The following is a 20,973-nucleotide window of genomic DNA, read 5'->3' on the forward strand; positions in this document are numbered from 1 at the left end:
TTTGTTTTTTGACATCTTTTTTGTTGTTTTGGTTTATACAGAATTGAAATAATACCCCCAGTCTTCTAGTTTTATTTTCCTGTATTCCAGTTCTTATTTTGTACCGCCAGACAAGGTTTTTTTTCAATAAAATGGCAATGTATCATAAAATATCAGGATTGGAAGGGATCTCAGAAGGTCATCTAGTCCAACCCCCTGCTCAAAGCAGGACCAATCCCCAACTAAATCATCCCAGCCAGGGCTTTGTCAAGCCTGACCTTAAAAACCTGTATATAGTCCTGTATACTTCTCTGTAGCTGCTCCTTTGGAACTTAACTCCTTAGATGATGAACACACATAAGCTTCTACTTGTTTGTTTTTTATGTTACACATAATATAAATAGCTGGTTAAATTGTAACTGTCTAATAGACTTTGATATGGAAGAACTTACCTTGACCTGAAGAATGATTACCGTATATACTTGTTCATAAGCCGAATATTTTTGGTAAAAAAAGTGGCGCATCAAAGAGCGGGGGTCGGCTTATAAATGGGTCTACACCAAAATTTGATGATTTTAAATTCTATGAAATCATTTAATTGAATATCTAATACATAGTCATTTTGTTAACCTGGAGCATTCACAGGAATGGAGCCCCTCAGCTCCCAGTGGCGTGCCACTTCCCACAGCTCCCATTGGCTGGGAACGGTGAACCGCGGCCACTGGGAGCTGAGGGGTTCGATGCCTGTGAACGCTCCAGGTAAACAAAACGTCTTGACCCACCAGCGGCTTACCCTGACGGGCCGGGAGCCAAAGTTTGCCAACCCCTGAAATATAGGGTCGGCTTGTGAAAGGGTCATACAGTTTTTACTTTTTTTTACCTATCCATCTTGGGGGGTCGGCTTATAAACGAACGGGCTAATGAACAAGTATATACAGTAGTTTAAATGTTGATTTTGTTCTTAATGGATACTTCTAGACATATTCTTTTACTAAAGTTATCTTCATGGATTCTGAATATACAGTCAAATCAATAGCAAAAATCCCATTGACTTCAGTGAACGAGAATTTCACTCACTGTAGTGTTGCCAAATTATTACCCAGAAAGGTTGTCAACCTGTGCTGTTGAATGTTCTTACACCACTCCTGCTTCTTAGAATTGTAGCCTGTATTGTCTGGCTATACCGAAAGAAGGACAGGAAACACTTGATATGGTTTTAATCAGTCCACAACTTTATTATTAGATGTCTGGAACAACCCGGCAGATAAGTATACAGTGCAGGAAACTTCATGTTCATTTAATATTTTCTGCCAGCCCCCCTCTTTTTTCCATCCAGGTCCACCAGCCAACCTATTCCTTGGACTTTACTATTCCCCCCGCACCCCTCAAATGAGGATTAAGGTGGCATATAAGAAAGCGGGGTTGGCTCCCTGCCATACCAGTCATAGGAGCCCCGATCTCTTCTCCCCCCCCCCATTCTATTCCTTTAACCAACACCTCCTTTTTAAGTCCTTTACCAAGCCATTTATTCGGTCACTGTATCCCTTCCCTCTGGAGTACTAGCACTGTACATCCGCGCGCACTTATATAATGAGTGGCGACATAATAGCCTAACACCTTTCCTTCCTCACCATAACACAGCACTCCCTGAACCTGCTGTGGGGAAGGTGGGAAAACCCCCTACTCCACGTAGGCCAATCTGGTGGCGAGGGAAAAATTCCTTCCCAGCCCCCCTAGAAAGGAGTGGCTAGTGCGATGCCCACAGGAGGTCCTGACCAAACCTATTTTGCCACCTCAGTGGGAGGGAGGGTGAGTGGTGCTCCGCCTGGTCTGGGGAAAAGAGGCTTCCTCTGCCAGGCTTGCTCCTTTTGACCTCCTTAGCCTTTCCAGTCCCGGGGGTGAGTGGGTGGGTGGGTGTGTGTGTGTGTTGCCAAGCTGACTCTCTTCCCCCTTTTGCAGCAGCTTCTAAGCCTTCCTCCCCTTCCCTTCCTGGCCCGTAAAGCACTATTCCCTCTCCCCCGGCAAGCCAGACAATGTTCCCCCCTCCACACACGCATTGAAAGGTGCAGTGTGGTTATTTGTGTAAAATAGAAGATACTGGATATCCTATTGTTGGGGTTTTTAAAACTTGGTTCGACTTTTCTTGAATTATTCGCTATTTAACAATTAGTGTAATTCATAAAACCATCGATGAATATCTCTGGAGGAAGTGAAATATCACTATTTTGGTAACACTGGGAGTTTCACTACTCGCTTTCCCTTCCTCACTGTTTAGGTACATCTCCTATAATTTAAGGCAGGGATTTTCAAAGAAGCCAAAGGGAATCAGATCCCTGAAAGTCAGTAGGTTTTGGACATCCCCTTTGGCTTCTTTGAAAATCCTAGCATTAAATGAGTGTGGCTATGTTGGTAGGGATGCTGCCCAAGTCATTGAATATTTGATCTAAAAGAGTATGAATTGGATAAAACAATTAATCTTCACTGTGTTGTATCCAAACTTATGAATTGAGATGACATGTTTGTGGGAAGTATAAATCACATCTGAGATTTTGTTTGTTCTGGTTTGTTCAACTTTGTTTATCATTGCCTGGCTACAATATCGGTTACTGTAAGTGCTTTAAATAGAATGATTAAACTTGTGGGGGATCACTGCTTTCTGGTAGCTCTACCTACCTTAATGGAGGAGCAAAGTTTTCCACTTTAGAAAGTAGTGAAATAATTTCTAGCTGCTTTTTTCTCTGCCTTCTTAACCAGAACCATGTCAAGTTACAACAAAAATCAAGAACTTTATTCTTCAAAGAAATTGCCGAATAAACTTTTTGAACAGGAATTAATACACTCTGCTATTTTGTGGACAACATCTTAATACAGAGGTTCTTGTGGACTTCCTGCCCATCCATTCATGATTTTACAGACCATCATCTCTCTCTAGTTTTTGATTGTTACATCCCTATGGCAATTGCTTATATGAAAAAGTAATATGAGGAAATTATTTAATGCATTGGTAGCAGTCTGGCTGTATTTGCCTGAACCATCCCACCATTTCGCAGGAAATGATCCTGGTGGGAAACATTAAGATATGGTGTAGCTGAGCAGTCCTTAACGAGAGGGCCTTAGGAGAGGAGAAGCCAAGCCTGGAAGCACAGCTTGGGCAGGATTTTGTGGAGTTCCTTTTGTGACTAAAGCCAAATCCAATAATGGGGTCAGTAAGTTCTGATGTACCACAACTTGTGTGGACTCTGGAGTAAGGCGGAAGAAGCCAGCACCGTATGACCCTATTAGCAAACCACCAGAGTTTGACAGACCAGTCTGTAAATCTCTGCATCCAGGATTGGATCTTTGTGCTATGTGAAATTCCTATTACATTCAATCTGGTAATATATAGCTCTAAAAACCAAGTTTCTTTTGCCTGATAAATTCAAGTTCTAAACAGCTCTTCACTTTCTTTCATGATCTGTTCTTATTACCACAAACAGTATTTGTTACACTTCAACCTGCCTCTAGCACTGAATGATCATAAATGACTACCTCACCCTGCACTGAACCTGTAAAACATCTCTAGATACTATACAGAACTTGAAAACGATTGTCATTTGGTTGTTGCGGTATCCTAAATCATTTGAATCTTTTTCTTGTGAGTTTTCAATAGGCTGCCACCAATGCATTACTTCATTGTAACTTGTTGCTCTCCACTCAGTGTTTCATACTTGTATACTTTAAATGAAATATTTGTTTTTTAGTGAGGAATGAAGAAATAATTCAAGGATGAACCAGCCAACAAATGACAATCATTTGTGGCCAAAATGTGCTATGACTGGTGTAGTAATAGAAATGAAGACAATTGATAGTCTTTAAACTAAATAAATATCCCTTAAGTTTATCCCTGGCTTTTATTCGTATGTTTACTTTTAACATTTAAGATCTCTGGGAAACTTTGTACTTCAATAACCAGAAGAGATAAATATACTCAAATGATGGCAAATTAAAACTAGTCCTTGCTTTAGCACTAGCTAAGTAAGGTCTTCTGGGGGTCCTGTGTCCCATGCAAGTTCTTCATTTCACAGGCTGGTCCTGTATCCCTCTCAGGAATGGTATGCAGTGGGGGAAAGAAAAGATGAACTCCTCAACCCAGTCTTCCTTGCACCATTGAAACCAGAGAGTGAGGAAACAATTTACTACTAGAAATCCTATCCCAACCCTCTTCTGGCAGTGGTACTGCTAAAGGGGGAAACTTATGCCTTTGTTTTTGGGCGTGTTTTCCTTGCCCATCTCCTTCCATCAGCTTAGGGTCCTCCATGTTATGATGCCAACACTGATTAGGAGGTGTTGCAAAGAGCAGTGGGTCTAGAGGAACAAAACAGAGACTTGCATGTAGAATTAGAAATATGTGCAAGAAGCAATATGGTTCAACCAAAATAAACACAAGTTAACACATCTGAGTGGAAGGTCTGCAACCCAACTATTCAGTGGGAGAAGCTATGTGGAAAGCAGTAAAACCAAAGAGACCTAAGATGAATCTAGGACAGCAAATCTGATCAGCCCTCTACCATACTATATGGGAAAGAGAGGGAAGATCTTATGGTGCAATGGAGAATTAAAACTCTTGGTTGCTGCTCCTTTTGTTATTGTAGTAACTGAGTTCTCTTGTAACTGAGTTGCTGCTTTCTGTTGGTTTCTCCTGCCAAGCAAATGGCACTTTTTGATTGGATTTTTTTTTGGCAGTTTACCATCCTCTCCACTCACCCACAAACAAAAAATCCTAACATATCACAAGTTATGGCTATTTTTATTTAAAGTTATTTAAATTATTGTATCTGACTAGAGTTGAGTCTTTAGCATTTTGTGTGCACTGAAGACTTAGATACTCTCCAGGAGCTGCCTCCCTTTATTTAAGTGTAAGGCACTGCTTAGATATTATAGCTTTTGTTTTCATTGGGGAAAGCAGAATTATATAAGGTGCTGCAGAATTTCTTTTTCTGTGGGAAGATAGGTAGAATATGAAACCTCTGTTTGAATTCTCTGCTCATTGTTTAACAAAATTATACAATATGAACTACTTGAACGTGCTAAGAGGTAATTTTGCTACACTTGACAGGTTTCAGAGTAGCAGCCGTGTTAGTCTGTATTCGCAGAAAGAAAAGGAGTACTTGTGGCACCTTACAGACTAACCAATTTATTTGAGCATAAGCTTTCCAGAAATGGCCCACCTTGATTATCATACACGTTGTAAGGAGAGTGATCACTTTAGATAAACTATTACCAGCAGGAAAGGGGGATGGGGGGAGAAAATCTTTTGAAGTGATAAACACCCATTTTTTCATGGTCCGTGTGTATAAAAAGATCCTCACTGCATTTTCCACTTTTATGCATCCGATGAAGTGAGCTGTAGCTCACGAAAGCTTATGCTCAAATAAATTGGTTAGTCTCTAAGGTGCCACAAGTACTCCTTTTTGCTACACTTGAGTTTCAGTTCCTTTTTCATGTTTATGCAAACTTTGAGCCCTGTCCACATAGGTGCTGAATAATAAACTATATTAACCTTTAACATAGTACTTGAATTTCTATAGTATAATATAACTGACAATCACTTTCTCTAATATGCTGATGCAGTGGTTCTCAAACTGTGTGGGTCGGAACCCTAAAGTGGGTCGCAACCCCATTTTAATGGGGTCGCCAGGACTGGCTTAGACTTGTTGGGGCCAAAGCCCGAGCCCCACCACCCGGGGCTGAAGCCCAAGGGCATAGGGGCTCAGGTTACAGGCCTCCTGCCTGGGATTTGGGGTTTGGGGCCCCCCTCCTGGGGTCATGTAATTTTTGTTGTCAGAAGGGGGTTGCGGTGCAGTAAAGTTTGAGAACCCCTGTGCTAATATGAACTGAATCCTGTATTAAAATAATTTTAATCTCATCTTTGTAATACTGTTTCATTACTTATACACAGAAAAAATTAGATTCTTATTTTGAAAATAGATTCCCTAGATATTCATGTGATTTAATATCTTCAATATAATATAGGAGTTGAACAAACATGAATGTTAAATAGCTTATAATTTTATATTAAAGTAATTTTTCCTATTGTGCTTACCAAAAACATGAAAACTGAATTTCATGATTTTATGTTTTTCATTATATTTAACCTCCTATTGTGTGTTTGCAAAAATATTTGATTCTTGCAATACTACTTATCCTCAGAAATAGCTTCAGGAATAACAGTTTAATAGCACAAGGACACATTTCGGTAGAAAACTGTCTTTAAAAACCTCATGTTTCTTAGTCCCAGTCTTAGCCTTATAGAGACACCGTAATAGGGGAATACATTATTATGGAAAATAGCTTCCTTAAAAAATGGTATTGTTTTGACCATGCAACAATCTAGAATCATTACCTTCAGGAGGTGGGTTTTTTCCCTTGTTTTCTGTCCTGTTATCACAGCTGCAGATGTTTTCATGCTGCAAGAATCTCTCATACTGTGCTTAATGGCAAGAGGTTTGGATGCTAATTGTTATTAAAAACTGTTACTTTTTGTGGAGTGGAGGTCTGAGTATAGGATTGTGAACCATCAACTCCTGTATGCTAATTCTGGATTTAGCACATTCTTCCTGAGATTGTAATATAACTTCATTGCTACCACTTCCCCATAAACACAATGAATACTTGGGTTTGAGAGAGTCAACTAGTTAATTTTTAGTTAACAAATTTTAAGTTGTTTTTGTGCTGTATGTGATTATTGTTCGTGGTAAATTCTCAGGCTTCTAGGTGTAGCAAAATACCTTTATGTTGAATAGATAAAGTACTATTACTTTATAACCTTAAAATATACTTTCTTTCTAGCTGGAAAAACCACCACTGATGAAGAACTGGAAGAAATGTTAGAAAGTGGTAATACTTCTATTTTCACTTCTGATGTACGTATTCACAGCCCACTTTATGGCTATGACCTATTCTATTTCTTCAATTCAGGAATATGTCAATCACATACTTATTAGTTATTTCCTATTTTCCTCTTTCAAAGATTATATCAGACTCCCAAATTACTAGACAAGCTCTCAATGAAATTGAGTCACGACACAAAGATATTATGAAACTGGAATCCAGTATACGGGAGCTACATGACATGTTTATGGACCTGGCTATGTTTGTTGAGACTCAGGTAAATGAACCAATTCAAATATTGTCTTAGTAATGAAGTGCTTTGCATGTTTTGTAGTTTTCCTGTGAAAACAATACAGGATAGTCTTGATAACTGCAACATTTTTATAGGTACCATTTTTTGTTTAAACACTGTAATCACAACCCTGTAAAACTAAAGGCAAACTACTAAAGATTACACATCAGAGATGTTTTTTTAAAAGGCCAGAAGGCATTATCTAGTCTAAGCTCCATGTCTGATCACATCTGCTAGGGATAGTGAATAACTATGTGTCAGATGCTAAAGGATGAGATTTTTGCAGGATATATTTAAGTACAAGTGTAAAACTATTTTTAGTGCAATAGTGTAATTTCTTGATCAGGGCTAGATAATATGGTGGGTGAATACACTGACCTGAATGCAAATCTAGATTTAGATCATAAAGAGTAAATTTGGTCTAGCTAGGCCATAATGGCAGTTAATATATTGAAAACCAACCAACAGAATTTGTTAGCTATTGCAGAAGACTAACGTGGTGGTGGTGGTTGTTTAAATATTGGGTGAGAAGTGTATTGGCAGTGATACTTGGTTATAATTTCCATTCACGTTAAAGGGAGCAAAGTCCGTAAGTGGGAGAGTGATAGCCAGTATCCTCACCTCTCAATTTCATAAATCTTATCTTAATAAGGAGGTGGGAAGAAAAGATCATTTAGGGTTAAAAGCAATTAACTCTATTTGCAGTATTTATAAAAATATGAAATAAACTCTGTTCTTGGGATTCACTGACTTTTTTTTTTTTTTTTTACTGTGAAAGTAAACTGTTAGATCCACTGTGAAACAATTCAGTGGGTAGTACTATGAATAATCAGCCTATATTTAGCATATTCTTTTTTGGAGGATTTCACGTTCTACAAGTCTGATATGTTGCCTTGATACAAAATGAATAAGCGTGAAAATTACTGGTATGTTATAAACTTGTACAGAAATGAACAAGTTATTTGTGCATCATTTTTAATGCTTTGCTGTTCACTGCTGCTGATTATGTCTTCTGATGGACAGAAACACAGGTAACAGATCTACTGTAATATTTTCCAGACCTTGCATTTCATTCCCAAAGTTCATTAATCATAACTGAGCTAAAATTCATTATGTACTGGCATTCTAAGTAGTTAGCTTGGAGGAATCCACCTCCTGAAAACCTGTGAATAATTTTGGATGAATGTTTTGTAGGTATCCTTGCCGTTTCCATATGCTGCTTCAGATACTTCTGAACTCTTTAGTATGCCAGTTGTAGATTAGCTATTAAAGCATACCTTTCTCTTAGGAATATGCTTTAAATTATCAGTATTTTGTCCCTACCTGCCCTTACCAATATTTTTTTCTTTTTAGGTTAAAATATTTTTCCTATGAGACCTTGCTTCCCATTCCTTTTTTCCATCACATGTGGATGCAAAAATAAAAACTTCAGCCATTAATACATAACGCTTTTTCATGTTGAAAATCATTTTGATATGTTTACTCAGGTTCATTATGCAGGGCTCCAGAAAATTCCAGTAGTGGTAAAAAAAAAAATGTCTTAATTTTATTTTAAGGGTGAAATGATCAACAACATAGAAAAGGATGTGATGAATGCATCAGATTATGTAGAACATGCTAAAGAGGAGACAAAAAAGGCAGTTAAATATCAAAGTAAAGCACGAAGGGTAAGGTTTTTTTTTCTGGATTTTCATTAACTCAGTTAATATGGCATAACAAAAGGTAGTTTTTATTGTTTTTAACTTCACATGCTGTAACTTGATGTTCTTTGAGTACTTGCATATGTCCATTCCACTGTGGGTCTGTGCATGTCCCATGCACCGGTGCTGCAGAGTTTTCCCTAACAATATTCGGGGGCAGCCTCAACCATTCCCAACCTCCTCGTGCTTCGAAGAAAGTGGTATAAATGATGGAGCCACCTCTCCTTGAGTTCCTTCTGACCATCCATGTCAGTTGTCAGAGCATTTGTGTATTTTTGCAAGTTTATAGTTCTGTAGTGTCAATCAGTATGCGCAGTTAGTGATGAATGGCTACTCTAACTGGGAGGCAATCTGTTTGCCAATAATGTGACAAGGGGTTGAGAGAACAGGGTTCTTCAGTCCTTGCTGCTGAGGGCTGCCTTGTCTCTCTATCAGCTCTTCAGGCTCCTTGGATGTGGCGGATTCTGTATTGAGAGCTGTGGTGACAGCACTCACTATGCATCATTGCTCCTGGTTGCAGTCCTTTGGGATCCCTGTGGAGGTGCAACAGACAATTGAGGACCTTCCATTCAAGGAATGTGCTTTGTTCTTACTGTGACCGGGTTGGGCCAGATGGCTACAGGAGAGTAATAGAAGGCAGATATATTAGCCCCAGGTTAAGTAGGTCCCTTTTCTCTGGGTAAAGTAACAGGGAAAGTTCCAGAACAGTCAGGAACCTTCTGGAGACAATTAAGATTGGCTGCAGGTGTTCTAATCAGCCTATCAAGAAGCTGCTAGAATCAATTAAGGCAGGCTAATCAGGGCACCTGGCTTTAAAAAGGAGCTCACTTCAGTTTGTGGTGCGTGTGAGGAGCTGGGAGCAAGAGGCACTAGGAGCTGAGAGTGAGAACGCGGACTGTTGGAGGACTGAGGGGTACAAGGATTATCAGACACCAGGAGGAAGGTCCTATAGTGAGAATAAAGAAGGTGTTGGGAGGAGGCCATGGGGAAGTAGCCCAGGGAGTTGTAGCTGTCGCACAGCTGTTCAAGGGGGCACTCTAGACAGCTGCATTCCACGGGGCTGTGGGCTGGAACCCAGAGTAGAGGGCGGGCCCGGGTTCCCCCCCCCCCCCAAACCTCCCAACTCCTGGTCAGACACAGGAGGAGTTGTCCTGGACTGTGGGTTCAGAAAAACAGCCAAAGTAAGGGCTGCCGTGAAGCTCCAAGGCGAGCAAATCCACCAATAAGTGCAAGACCCACCAAGGTAGAGGAGGAACTTTGTCACATTACCTAAAACAAACAAAGTATTGCACACACTGAAGGACTTGAGTGGTTTTGAGGTCCTTGGGTCTCTACAGTTTGGTTGCAAAGCAGACAAAATTATCATCCTCAGTTCCAGCCTAGACAGCAGTATTATCCCTTCCATCAGGCTGACTGCTCTAAGGGAAGGCAAAGGAGGTCACAGAACAGAAGGCTGTTGCCCTCTGTTTCCCTGGTCTCTTCATCTAGACATCCCCAGGCCTCAAAGTATTGGTTTGACTCTTCTGTCAAAGACAGTATACTACCAGACCTGGACCAACCTGATCCTTCCCCTCACCCATCTGCACCCCCTGGACAGAATATCCCATTTCCTGCATGCCTGGCAGTCAGTCCATCACCCCAGACAAGTGTGTGTGCGAAGCATGATGGAATCAGGATTATACTCTGCATTTTCTTTCTGTCCACCAACCTCACCCTCCAGTCCCTCTTCAGGGACCCCCTCTCATGAGTCTGCACTAAGGCAAGAAGTGCAAACTCTTTGTTCTTTGGGAGCCATAGAAGAGGTTCCCCTTCAATGTTTTCTAATACCCACGGCTAGACGGTGTCTGAGACCCATCCTAGACCTTCGGAACCTGAACAAATATATCAAGAACATGAAGTTCTGCATGGCGTTTCCTAGATCCAGGGGAGAGAGTGTGCTGCCCTCAATTTACAAGATGCCTGTTTCCATGTGACGATCAAACCTGGCCACAAGAAGTTCTGAGGTTCGTGGCAGGGGAGGATCGTTACCAGTTCACCGTGCTGCCATTCGGTCTATCATTGTCACGGAGGATCTTTATCCAAGTGCATGACAGTGGTGGCAGCCTACCTCCACCAGAGAGACATCCATGTTTATGCTTACCTGGAAGACTGGTTATTTCGGGGTTGCTCCGGACACTAGGTGCAGGCTGTGGTCCATCAAACTCTGTTCAATACTCTGGGCCTGAAACAAAGCAAAGAAATGCCCACGTTACTGCCTCTGCAAAGAATAGAGTTCAGAGGAGTGGTCCTGGACTCGACTTCTGCCAGGGCATTTCTGCCTCTTTCCAGATTACAGACTCCACAATATCTGTGTCCCCCTCAAGGATCATCCACAGACGACTGAGAAATCGTTTAAGGCTCCTAGGTCACATGACCAAATGTACATCTATTATTCCTAATGCCAGGCTGCATCTCAGAGCATTGTGAGCATGGGTCTGATCAGTCTATTGCCCTCAGAGTTATCTAGACAAACTAGTATGCGTTCTGGACATGATAGCATCATCTCTTAGCTGGTGGATGAGCCAAGACAATGTGTGCAGGGGTGTTCCCCCCTCTGCACTGCTTTCCTTCCATGACTTTGGTAATAGAAACTTCAGTCATGGGGTGGAGAGCACATCTGGGAGATCTTCAGACTCAGGGTTTGTGGACTATACAGGTTACAAATTATCCTCAAGTTGCAAGCAATATTCCATCTGCGTCAGCGTTTCCTACCTCCCATTCAGGGCAAGACTGTCCAGGTGCTCACCACCACAGTGGCATTTTATGTGAACAAATGGGTGGCCCAAGGTCAGATAGCCTGTGCCAGGAGGCAGTCAAGCTATGGAATTTCCGCATACAGAGCTCCGTCATTCTCAGCATGTTGCTTGATGGAGATTCAAAATAGCTTGGCAGGTTGTCTGAGCAGATCCTTCAACATAGACCATAAATGGTCTCTCAACCCAGCCGTTCTAGTTTGTGTTCTTCATAGGAGGGTTTCTGTTGGCCGATCAATTTGCAACACAGCAAAGCAGAAAATGTCCCTGATTCTGCTTCAGGGTTGGTCGCAGCCCAGAATCAATATCCAACACTTTTCTGTTTTTCATGGGACAAGGACCAAGCTGTATGCATATCCACCAGTGCCTCTTTTTCCCAGGGTCATGTTCAGGCCCCAACAAGGTCATGGCAGAATGATCCTCATAGCTCCAGTCTGTCTGAGACAGCCATGGTATTCAGACCTACGTAACCCATTCACCGACCACCCTTCCCATTACCAATAACCAGAGACCTTGTCACCCAGAACCATGGTTTGGTGCTCGATCAAATCCTAGTGCTGCACCTCATGGCATGGTTCATCAATAATGAATGCACAAGATATTTTTTGCTCAGGGGCTGTCCAGAATGTTCTCCTTAACAGAAGGAAACCTTTCCCATGAGCGGCTTACCTGAGTAAGTGGCAACAGTTCTCCATCTGGGTGGCTTCCCATAATGCCACCTATTCAGAAAATGATTCAATCGATTCTAGACTACCTTTCACTTCTTAAGGAGTCAGACCTAGCTCTCACTCTGTTAAGGTGCACATGACAGCCATCTCAGCATTTCATTCTCAAATTGATGGTAAGACTCTGTTTACTCACTCTATCACAACCAGGTTCCTGAAAGGTCTAGATTATTTCTGCCTGTGGAGATCCAGCACTATCTTGAGATTTGAATTTAGTTTTGTCTACTCTTATGAACCCTTCTGTTGAACCTTTTGCATCATGCTTGCTTCTGCACCTTTCACCAACAGTAGCTTTCTTAATGGCTATTATCTCCACTAGGAGGAAGAGGAACAGAATGCCCTGGTCATTGATCAGTAATATACAGTTTTCTACAAAGACAAAGTTTAGCTACGTTTCTCTCCAAAGTAGTGTGTGATTTCCACCTGAATCAGTCTACATATACTTGCCAGTTTTCTTCCCAAAGCTTTGTACTCACAGGGACAAATGAAGACCCACTCTCCTTTCCCAGTGCAGTGAAGTCTACTGTTGGATTCCACTGTGAAGGAACTGAGGGAAGCACTGGCCAGTTCTTCCTTTCATACTTCTCATTTAAGAGCAAGAGCAGCTCAGGCATGGGTGTGGCTATCCCGAGTGGTACATCTAAACCCTCAGCACCAGTGCGTGAGGGACATACACTCCCCCCGCCCCCATGCTTTAATGGACAATATGCAGCACATCTTGAAGAACAACATTTATGAAAAGGTAAATAACCTTTTTGGTTTTTGTTTTACTTGTGTTTCTATATTGTAAGCATGTGACCATACAAGAAATAACGCTTAGCTCTTTTAGAGTTACTATGTATGGGTCAAATGAAATGGGATTGGAAAATTTTATATTCAAGTTGTCCGTGGTCTCTGTCCTTAAAAAGTGAAGTAAATTTCTTTATCAGATTTCCTCTTCCCGTCTGTTATACACTCCATTTATTATTACAGGATATAGCTTATCAAATTTTGTTCTGAATAGGCTTTAATGTGAATTGGAATATTACTTCTGAAGGGTAGAAATTTGTGGGAAGGGAATAGGTCACAATTCACATACAGTAAAGATTGACTTTTTCCATTAAAGCAAATTATTTTTGAATGCATAGAAACTGTACACCCAAAAGAAGTGTTTAAAATGTGTCAGTGGTAAGTAACTTCTGTGGCACAAAGTTATTCAGGAGTGAAATATGTTTATAAAGGCTTAGAAACCTCTGTAATTGAAAGACCTATCTGGACATGTGGTTGTAATCCTATATTTAAAATTAATTTGATTTTTCTGCTAGCATGGTAAATCTCCTTCAGCAAAAGTGGAAATTCCATTCATACCATATTATTTTCAAAGATTCAGGGACCATAGTTTATCAAAGACATGCACTTCTATAAATGTATGAATCATCATAAATTGATGGGCATCATACCTGGTTCAAAGAAACAAAATGATGTGATCTCACTGGAAAGATTTATTTTTAAAAGCCGCATTTAATTGACTGGCATTGACACTGAAAATGCTTCAGTGTTTCAATATGCTTCTTCCCTTCAGCCCCCAAGATGAAGTCAGTAATCTACTAAAACAATTGCTTTTTGACCTCTGAACACTAATGGTTTTGCAGTTTAGCATCTGCATTATATTAAAATTCTTTTAAAACTGCAGTGGAATTTTGTGAGTTATATAATAAAGTGGGGCAGGGGGGAGGTGGCAAGGGAGACTACAGCAAGATTTTTCATTATGTTCGTGGCATGTTAAGTAGCTTCAGAGCAGGGCAAGTCGTATGAAAAGACCTGACTCTAGATAGAGACTGTGGAATTGTACTTGGATTATTTATAGATAAATAATCTTCAATTCCAAAAGCAGATTATACACAGTCTGTTTGAGGTGTATATATTCTCTGTCCCAATACCCTTTACATAAATATATTTTTTTTTCCGTATTGGGAACTGTTAATATGTTTAAAATGAGGTAGATATCAGATATGAGAGCCCAAATGTTTCCTTGTAAATGTTGGCAAAAAAGTTAATAACTCTGACTTTTGCAGTAAACTCTAGCCTCACTAGATAGAGATCCTTTTAAGAAACCAAGTGGCAGTCCAAAAATGGTAGCCAGGACCATTTCAGGCTTCAAAAATTAAGGTGGTACTAAAAAGACTGAATTTCTTTTCTAAAGATCGAGAATAAATCCAGATCCTATTTAACACTGTGTTCTGAAACTAATCACTTTGCTTTTCTTCGGCAGAAAAAGTGGATAATTGTCATTCTATCGCTGGTGTTGGTTGCCATAATTGCTCTAATTGTTGGTTTGTCAGTTGGTATTCGATGATGTTTGGATAACTTCAGCATGCATGTCTCTGCCAATGCGGCAGTAAGTAACTAATCAACTAATTTGCTTCATTGTTATTGTTTAGTTTTGAGAACTCACTAAGCAAACAAGCTATTTTGTACCAACCCTTAACACATATATAGTGTAATACTGTAATGACCAGGCAGGGGGACTGGGGACCTGATGAAGTAGTGAATCTTGTCAGTTTCTAGTTGCTATAAAAGCCCTAATGTATGTTCAAAAGTAGATATCTTTTGAATTATGAAAACTGAGATCTAGTGGTAATTTTATGTAATTTACAGATTTCAACCTCATGTAAGATCTTTGAGTTTTAAAAATCAGTGGGACAGATCCTCAGCTGGTGTAAATTGTCATAAGCCTGTTAACTATTACATGGACAGTTTACACCAGCTGAGGACCTGCCCAATATGAGAAATCATTTTCACATGGAGTTTAACTTTTATCACATAGTGCGTTTACAATTATAAAGAGCTTTCAAGACAGACCCATATTACATATGTCACTCTGAAGCCAGAGTGTGTTTTGCAATCAGTGTGTTAAGATTTCCCAGTTAGAAACCAGACTTTTTAAATCGTATGCTTTCTAATCCGCTCTTTTTTTTCTGAGATGGCGATATTTAGAAGTGGGCATCTGCACAAGATACTAACTCTAAAATAACAATGCAAATTTGTGGGTTTGAGACTTCTCAGCCTTTTTTTATATTAGCGGAACAAGTTACTGTCCTCTACGCAGCAATATTTTCTTCAGTCACAAACTACACGGATGATCTACAAGGATGAAAAGGTCCATGATTCAGAACTTGAAAGAGAAACTCTGTTGTACTTATGTTCTTAGGTAGTCTGTATACTAAAAGGATGGTCCTACTGGGTCAGAACAGTAGTCCATCTAGCTGGGTATCCTGTCTTCTGACAGGGACCATTGCCAGACACTTCAGAGAGAATGAACAGAACAGGACAGTTGAATGATCCAGCCCCTGTTGTCCAGGCCAAGCTTTTGGCATTTGGAGGTTGAGACATCCATAGTGCAGGGTTGCGTTCCTGACCATCTTGGCTTATAACCATTGATCAGCCTATCCTTCATGAACTTACCTATTCTTTTGTGAACCCAGTTATACTTTTGGCCTTCACAACAACCCATAGCTACTTCTGTATCTTTAAAACCGGGAAATATTTAAATAATTAGGTGCAGCATTCTCTTTCAAACAGTTCATCAGGAAAAGTTATTTAAACTATCACTTTTTTAACATGGAGTGTGTTTTTTGTAGTTATTAATACAATACCATCTCAATTTGTCATTTAGTAAATACTGTCATTTGCATATTAAACCATAGAATCAGGGGCACTTAATCTTACATTAGCCTATCTGACACATGTAGTCCAATGAACCCATTTTGTTCCTGCAGTAATTACTGGTGAGCTATCAAATATATAATAGTTGTTTGTTGACTTTCTTATTCAGCTCAGTATGTGTTAATAAGAATGAACAAGTATCCAAATAAAGGAGAACATAAGCAGTTTTCGCAAATCTCCAGTTATGACTGCAGACATGAACATGCTTTATCAACTCTCAGCTTCCATATGTAGCAAACAGTAATTTATCAACAGAATTTGTTTATGGATTTTAACATGAGTATTCCATGAAATAAAACACACAGGTGTTAGGCAAATATTGAAAAGTTAAATTAAGTCTGCTGTGATTGACTGCAGTTATATGTACAATTTGGAAGAGAAATACTGGCAATAAGTGTCATTGTATTGGGGTGCTTTTCAAAATCTTCAAATACATGTCAACATTTTTGATCCATATATACTATTTGCTGTGGTTCTAGAATGTGCATGTACTACTGAAAATAGATTTAAAATCTGATATGATACATTAATCTACATTTTTCTCTTTTTTGCAGAAAATGACATTCATAATTATTTGTGTAACTGTCTTGCTTGTGATCCTTGGAATTATCCTAGCAGCTACATTATCATAGCAAGCACATTCCAAGAGTTTAAGAATCTTCAGGCTCCAAATCACATCTGCAATAAAACCAAATATCCTAACCTTTTCTTGGGTAAAAGATGCCTTACACCATGTTACATGGTGTTCAATGCTGACCTGTCATTATTGATTTAAAGGTGAAAACACAGTGGCACCTAATGTTTAATCATATCTGTAAATCAAAGTGTATATGGGAAATCAGTTGGATTTTCATCAGAAACTACATGGATCTGCCAGTGTGAAACCTGCTTTTAATGGTTTTGAACTAAAGTGATTTGGGAATTCCATTTTTTGATATTTCAGTGTTATAAATGCAGAATTTAATTAGGGAATTGTGAAACTATTGAGTTATGGCTATTTGGTATAATTTTTCCACTTCTAATGCAATTCTAATTAAGAATTTTAGTACCACATTTGTGGTGGTCTTGTTAGCAAAATAATTGATTCTCTGAGCACTGTTTTGTAGGAGATGTAGCCATAACTTTAAATAAAACATTTGCTGGTTAGTCATCTTGCTCTATCCAGTTTTTTAGGGGAAAAGAATTCCCTCTTCAACTAGTGCTGCCTCATTTTATTTTAAAAATCAATTTGTGTTTAAAGATATTATAAAATTGTGTTTTTAATTCAAGGGGAAAATCCTGCTTCCAGAAAGCTTATGAAGCAACCAAATAACGTTCTGTTAATAGTGACTATAAAACTTGAACTGTTTTTAAAAACCTTCCAGTAAAGATTGTTTAGAAGATTGCACTTAAGTCCAGTTCTGCTTGTTTCATTATGTTAGAATTCTTAGATTTTTAAAAAAAAACACTAGTTATTCTATTATGAAGTTTATTGTTCTATTTACTTTGAGATTTATTGTGCTTTATTGCTCAAAATGTGTGTCTAATCTATATAATCAAGACAGTGGCTGCAACATTTTCCTGGTATAAAAATGCAGTAATGAAGCACAGATATAGTTTTTGAACTTTTTGGGAAGATATTCCAAAATAAAATTTGGTGTGCATATGAAAACAAATTCAACAGAGCAATTTAGCCTTACAACTTTGACCAGATTGCCATAAGGCACAGTTCATCTTGTTCCTTAAAGAGCAAAAATCAAGACTTAATTTTCAAATGTTTGCAAGTGGTGGTGAGAAAAGATAGTAACGAATAGGCTTCTTTAATTGCATTGTGTTTGGATTTGCTAATAATACACTGATTTGTTATGAAATTTACTTTTGTGAATTTATGTAACAAGTATGAAGAGTTTAGTAATAGCTATCATAACAGACGTATTGCAGCTTGTAAAGTTTTAAACATTTCAAACTTAACCAAAATAGCTGAATTTAATGTTACAGGTTATTTTTGTTCTTGTATCATTTCTGTGTAAAGTATTTATAATTTGTGTTTTGATTTCTCATTTGAATATGTTCATGTAGATATGTAGATATAGTTACACTTAAAGTGAAATTGAAAAAAGAAAAGGTGCCTTCTTAAAACGTGGCTTACATCTCTTCATTTTCCTGTTTTCAGGTGGTGACAAATATCGTTTTGCTTTAGATAATGTTACATGTTGCAACTTTTTAGTACTACAGCTTACTGACTCATTACGCATTAAAATGTTCTTATTTAAAATGTCTGAGAAGCAAGTTATACATTAAAATGTAATTAATTGAAATGCCTCTTAATGTTTAGCAAGATTTACAATGTATGCCATCTGTTGAAGGATATTCCTGCTTGATGCTGTCCAAATATACTGTGAAATTCTTTTCAGATTGTATTTTGCAAATGGTGATCCATGGTGAAAGCAGATAGGAACAAATAGGCTTCTTTAGTTGCATTGTGTTTGGGATTGCTAAATGAGATCCTGATTCAGTAATTTTATCCTGAAAACACTTGTAAAAGATTATTCATGGACTCTTACAAATCAGCTATCAAGAAATGTATTGAAATTTTCATCTTAATTAATGAACAAATTTCTTTACCTTTTCTTAAGTGTGGACAGCCATGAGTGACTATGGAGGTCTTTATGCAAAATACTGAAACAGTTGGTAGACTTGAAATGGTCAGTTCTTAAGTAAAATGTATTTTTTATTTAATAGCTTTGTTTTCTAGTATTTAGTAATAAACCATATTTATAGAAATGTACAGATTATTCTATATCAGAAAAATATCAGATAGTGCTGTTGATAGAAGGAGATTATCTACATCAACCAAAAAAGAAGCGTGTAACTTTTTTTTCATTCATTTGCAAGAGATTCTCCGTTCAGAATATAAATTGAAAGGGTCATTTATGACTTTATATTTTTTGTTCATATACTTGCCTCACAATTTTATTTAAAAATATATACAAGTATATTTAAAATTGCACACAGGTGCACGTGCTTACTTCCTTGTCACTTCAGGAGCAAATAACTGGTTTCTAGTTAAATAAATGGAAAATAACATTTCCCATTCGCTAATAAATTTGTCTATGCAAGTATTTCACTTGTGACTACTTTTATGTTGGTGAGTTTATTGTAAATGTTTATACAGACTATTGGAAATACTTAAATGCGGGTGGTATGATTATCAAAGCAATTCTAAAGTTCCAATAAACAGGTATATAGGAATGAGCGAGAATAAGCCATAGCATCAAGCACTTCCTTTCAAAAAAATCCCTGATAAGGTCCTGAAGTAATACTGCACATATGAATACATATGAGTAACTTTAGAAGAGGAAATAATCCCAGTAACTTTTTTAAAATCTGGAAAACAATTATTTTTATCAAACAAAATCTTGAAGTCAGTCGAGCTACTCATTTTTGCAATGGTACTCCTGTTTGCAGGTTCAGGTGCTTGGTTTGTTTTTTCAAATTCCTCATAATGTTTACTGTAAACTGAAGTTAAAAATTCCTACTAACTCACAGGAAGGAGGGGGAGTTCCTGAAGGGCTCTGCAGTGTGGTATCGGCCTGTTATTCTACATGAAATCTTTAACCTCTACGCTGCTGGTTTAACGTTAGATTACGCATCTACTCCAAAATCTGTTGTTTGGGTTGAAGCAGTAGAAGTTCACTCTTGGTGGAATAGGAGGACTTTAATAGCTGATTTTTGTCTGATTTTATTTACATTTTTAGAAATTAGGTTGTACATGCTTGGATAGATGCAGTTCTGTAAACTAAATTTAGCAGTGACCAGAAGGTGTTACCATCCATTCTAAGGGCTGTTCAGTGACCTATGTGAAATTAATTTTCTCTCATCCAGTTCTTAATGGGCAAGTATCGACAAACAAGAACTGGCACATTTTTTGATCAGTCTGAGTCACCTGGGTTGGAGGGACATAAAGACAACAGTAGAGGCTTAATCCATATAGGTCAGAGTTGATGCAAATTGATGAGGAAGCTGCAGACTCTGCTTGGACCTTTCTTTTGGATAAGTTAATGTAGGTGCATCGGCTGCATAATGATCAAGTGGGCAGCTCAGAGCTGTCAGCTGGGAATTTTGACTAAGCACTACAACAAGCAAATTCCTTCTGACTATTTGTGAGCTATAGTATCTTTAATATGTACGCACAGCAGACAGGTCCTTTGCTCTCAGATGAAAGACTCCTGTTAACTGCATAGAATTTATTTATTTGTATTACTATAGCACCTAGGACTCCCAGTCAAGGGTCAGGTACTTGATGTAACTTAGATGAATGACTTTCAACCTTGCTGGGATCCGTAGCTCGGCTTCCAAATAGCCTTTGTCATTTTAGATCACTAATGGTCAGATTCTGATTGATTGAACAATGCTTAGTCTATGAAAACACCACATTGAGTTCCATGGGATGTCCAGCAGACAAAGGTATGCAACATGAGTAAAGGTATTTCATTCTGGCCACAAATCACCCTATCAGTTAGGGCTGTTAAACTAGCAGGTGTTGTGGGTGCTAAATTCCCTAGTTGGAAAAGCACAAACTCTGTAGCTTGAAATACTTATGTGAAGTTCTTGAGAGGAACAGTTTCATTATGCTTACAAACAGGAACTGGGGCACAGTGGCCTTGTCTGCACTACGAAATTAGGTTGAATTTATAGAAGTCGGTTTTGTAGAAAGCATTTTTATACAGTTGATTGTGTGTGTCCCCACACAAATGCTCTAAGTGCATGTAGTCGGCGGAGTGTGTCCACAGTACCGAGGCAACAGTCTACTTCCAGAGCGTTGCATTTTGGGTGGCTATCCCACAGTTCCCGCAGTCTCCGCCCATTTGAATTCTGGGTAGAAATCCCAATGCCTGATGGGGCTAAAACATTGTTGCGCATGGTTCTGG

General features: G+C 38.8%; 1 protein-coding gene across 3 annotated transcripts in view; it reads left to right on the forward strand.

Moving 5' to 3' along the window:
* The window catches only part of STX2 (syntaxin 2), a 40,992-nt gene extending 21,828 nt beyond the window's left edge, over window positions 1–19,164 (forward strand). For 2 of the 3 annotated variants that reach the window (XM_048821730.2, XM_048821732.2), the window contains exons 7-11: window positions 6,808–6,881; window positions 6,989–7,126; window positions 8,698–8,808; window positions 14,610–14,735; window positions 16,618–19,164. In XM_048821730.2, coding sequence (XP_048677687.1) covers window positions 6,808–6,881; window positions 6,989–7,126; window positions 8,698–8,808; window positions 14,610–14,693 — 407 coding nt within the window. In that variant the 3' untranslated portion in view covers window positions 14,694–14,735; window positions 16,618–19,164. The remainder of the gene's footprint in view (window positions 1–6,807; window positions 6,882–6,988; window positions 7,127–8,697; window positions 8,809–14,609; window positions 14,736–16,617) is intronic. The other variant, XM_048821731.2, reaches the window with a different exon arrangement.
* Window positions 19,165–20,973: the final 1,809 nt, after the last annotated feature.

The sequence above is a fragment of the Caretta caretta genome, chromosome 15, assembly GCF_965140235.1.
Source record: "Caretta caretta isolate rCarCar2 chromosome 15, rCarCar1.hap1, whole genome shotgun sequence".
NCBI lineage: Eukaryota > Metazoa > Chordata > Testudines > Cheloniidae > Caretta > Caretta caretta.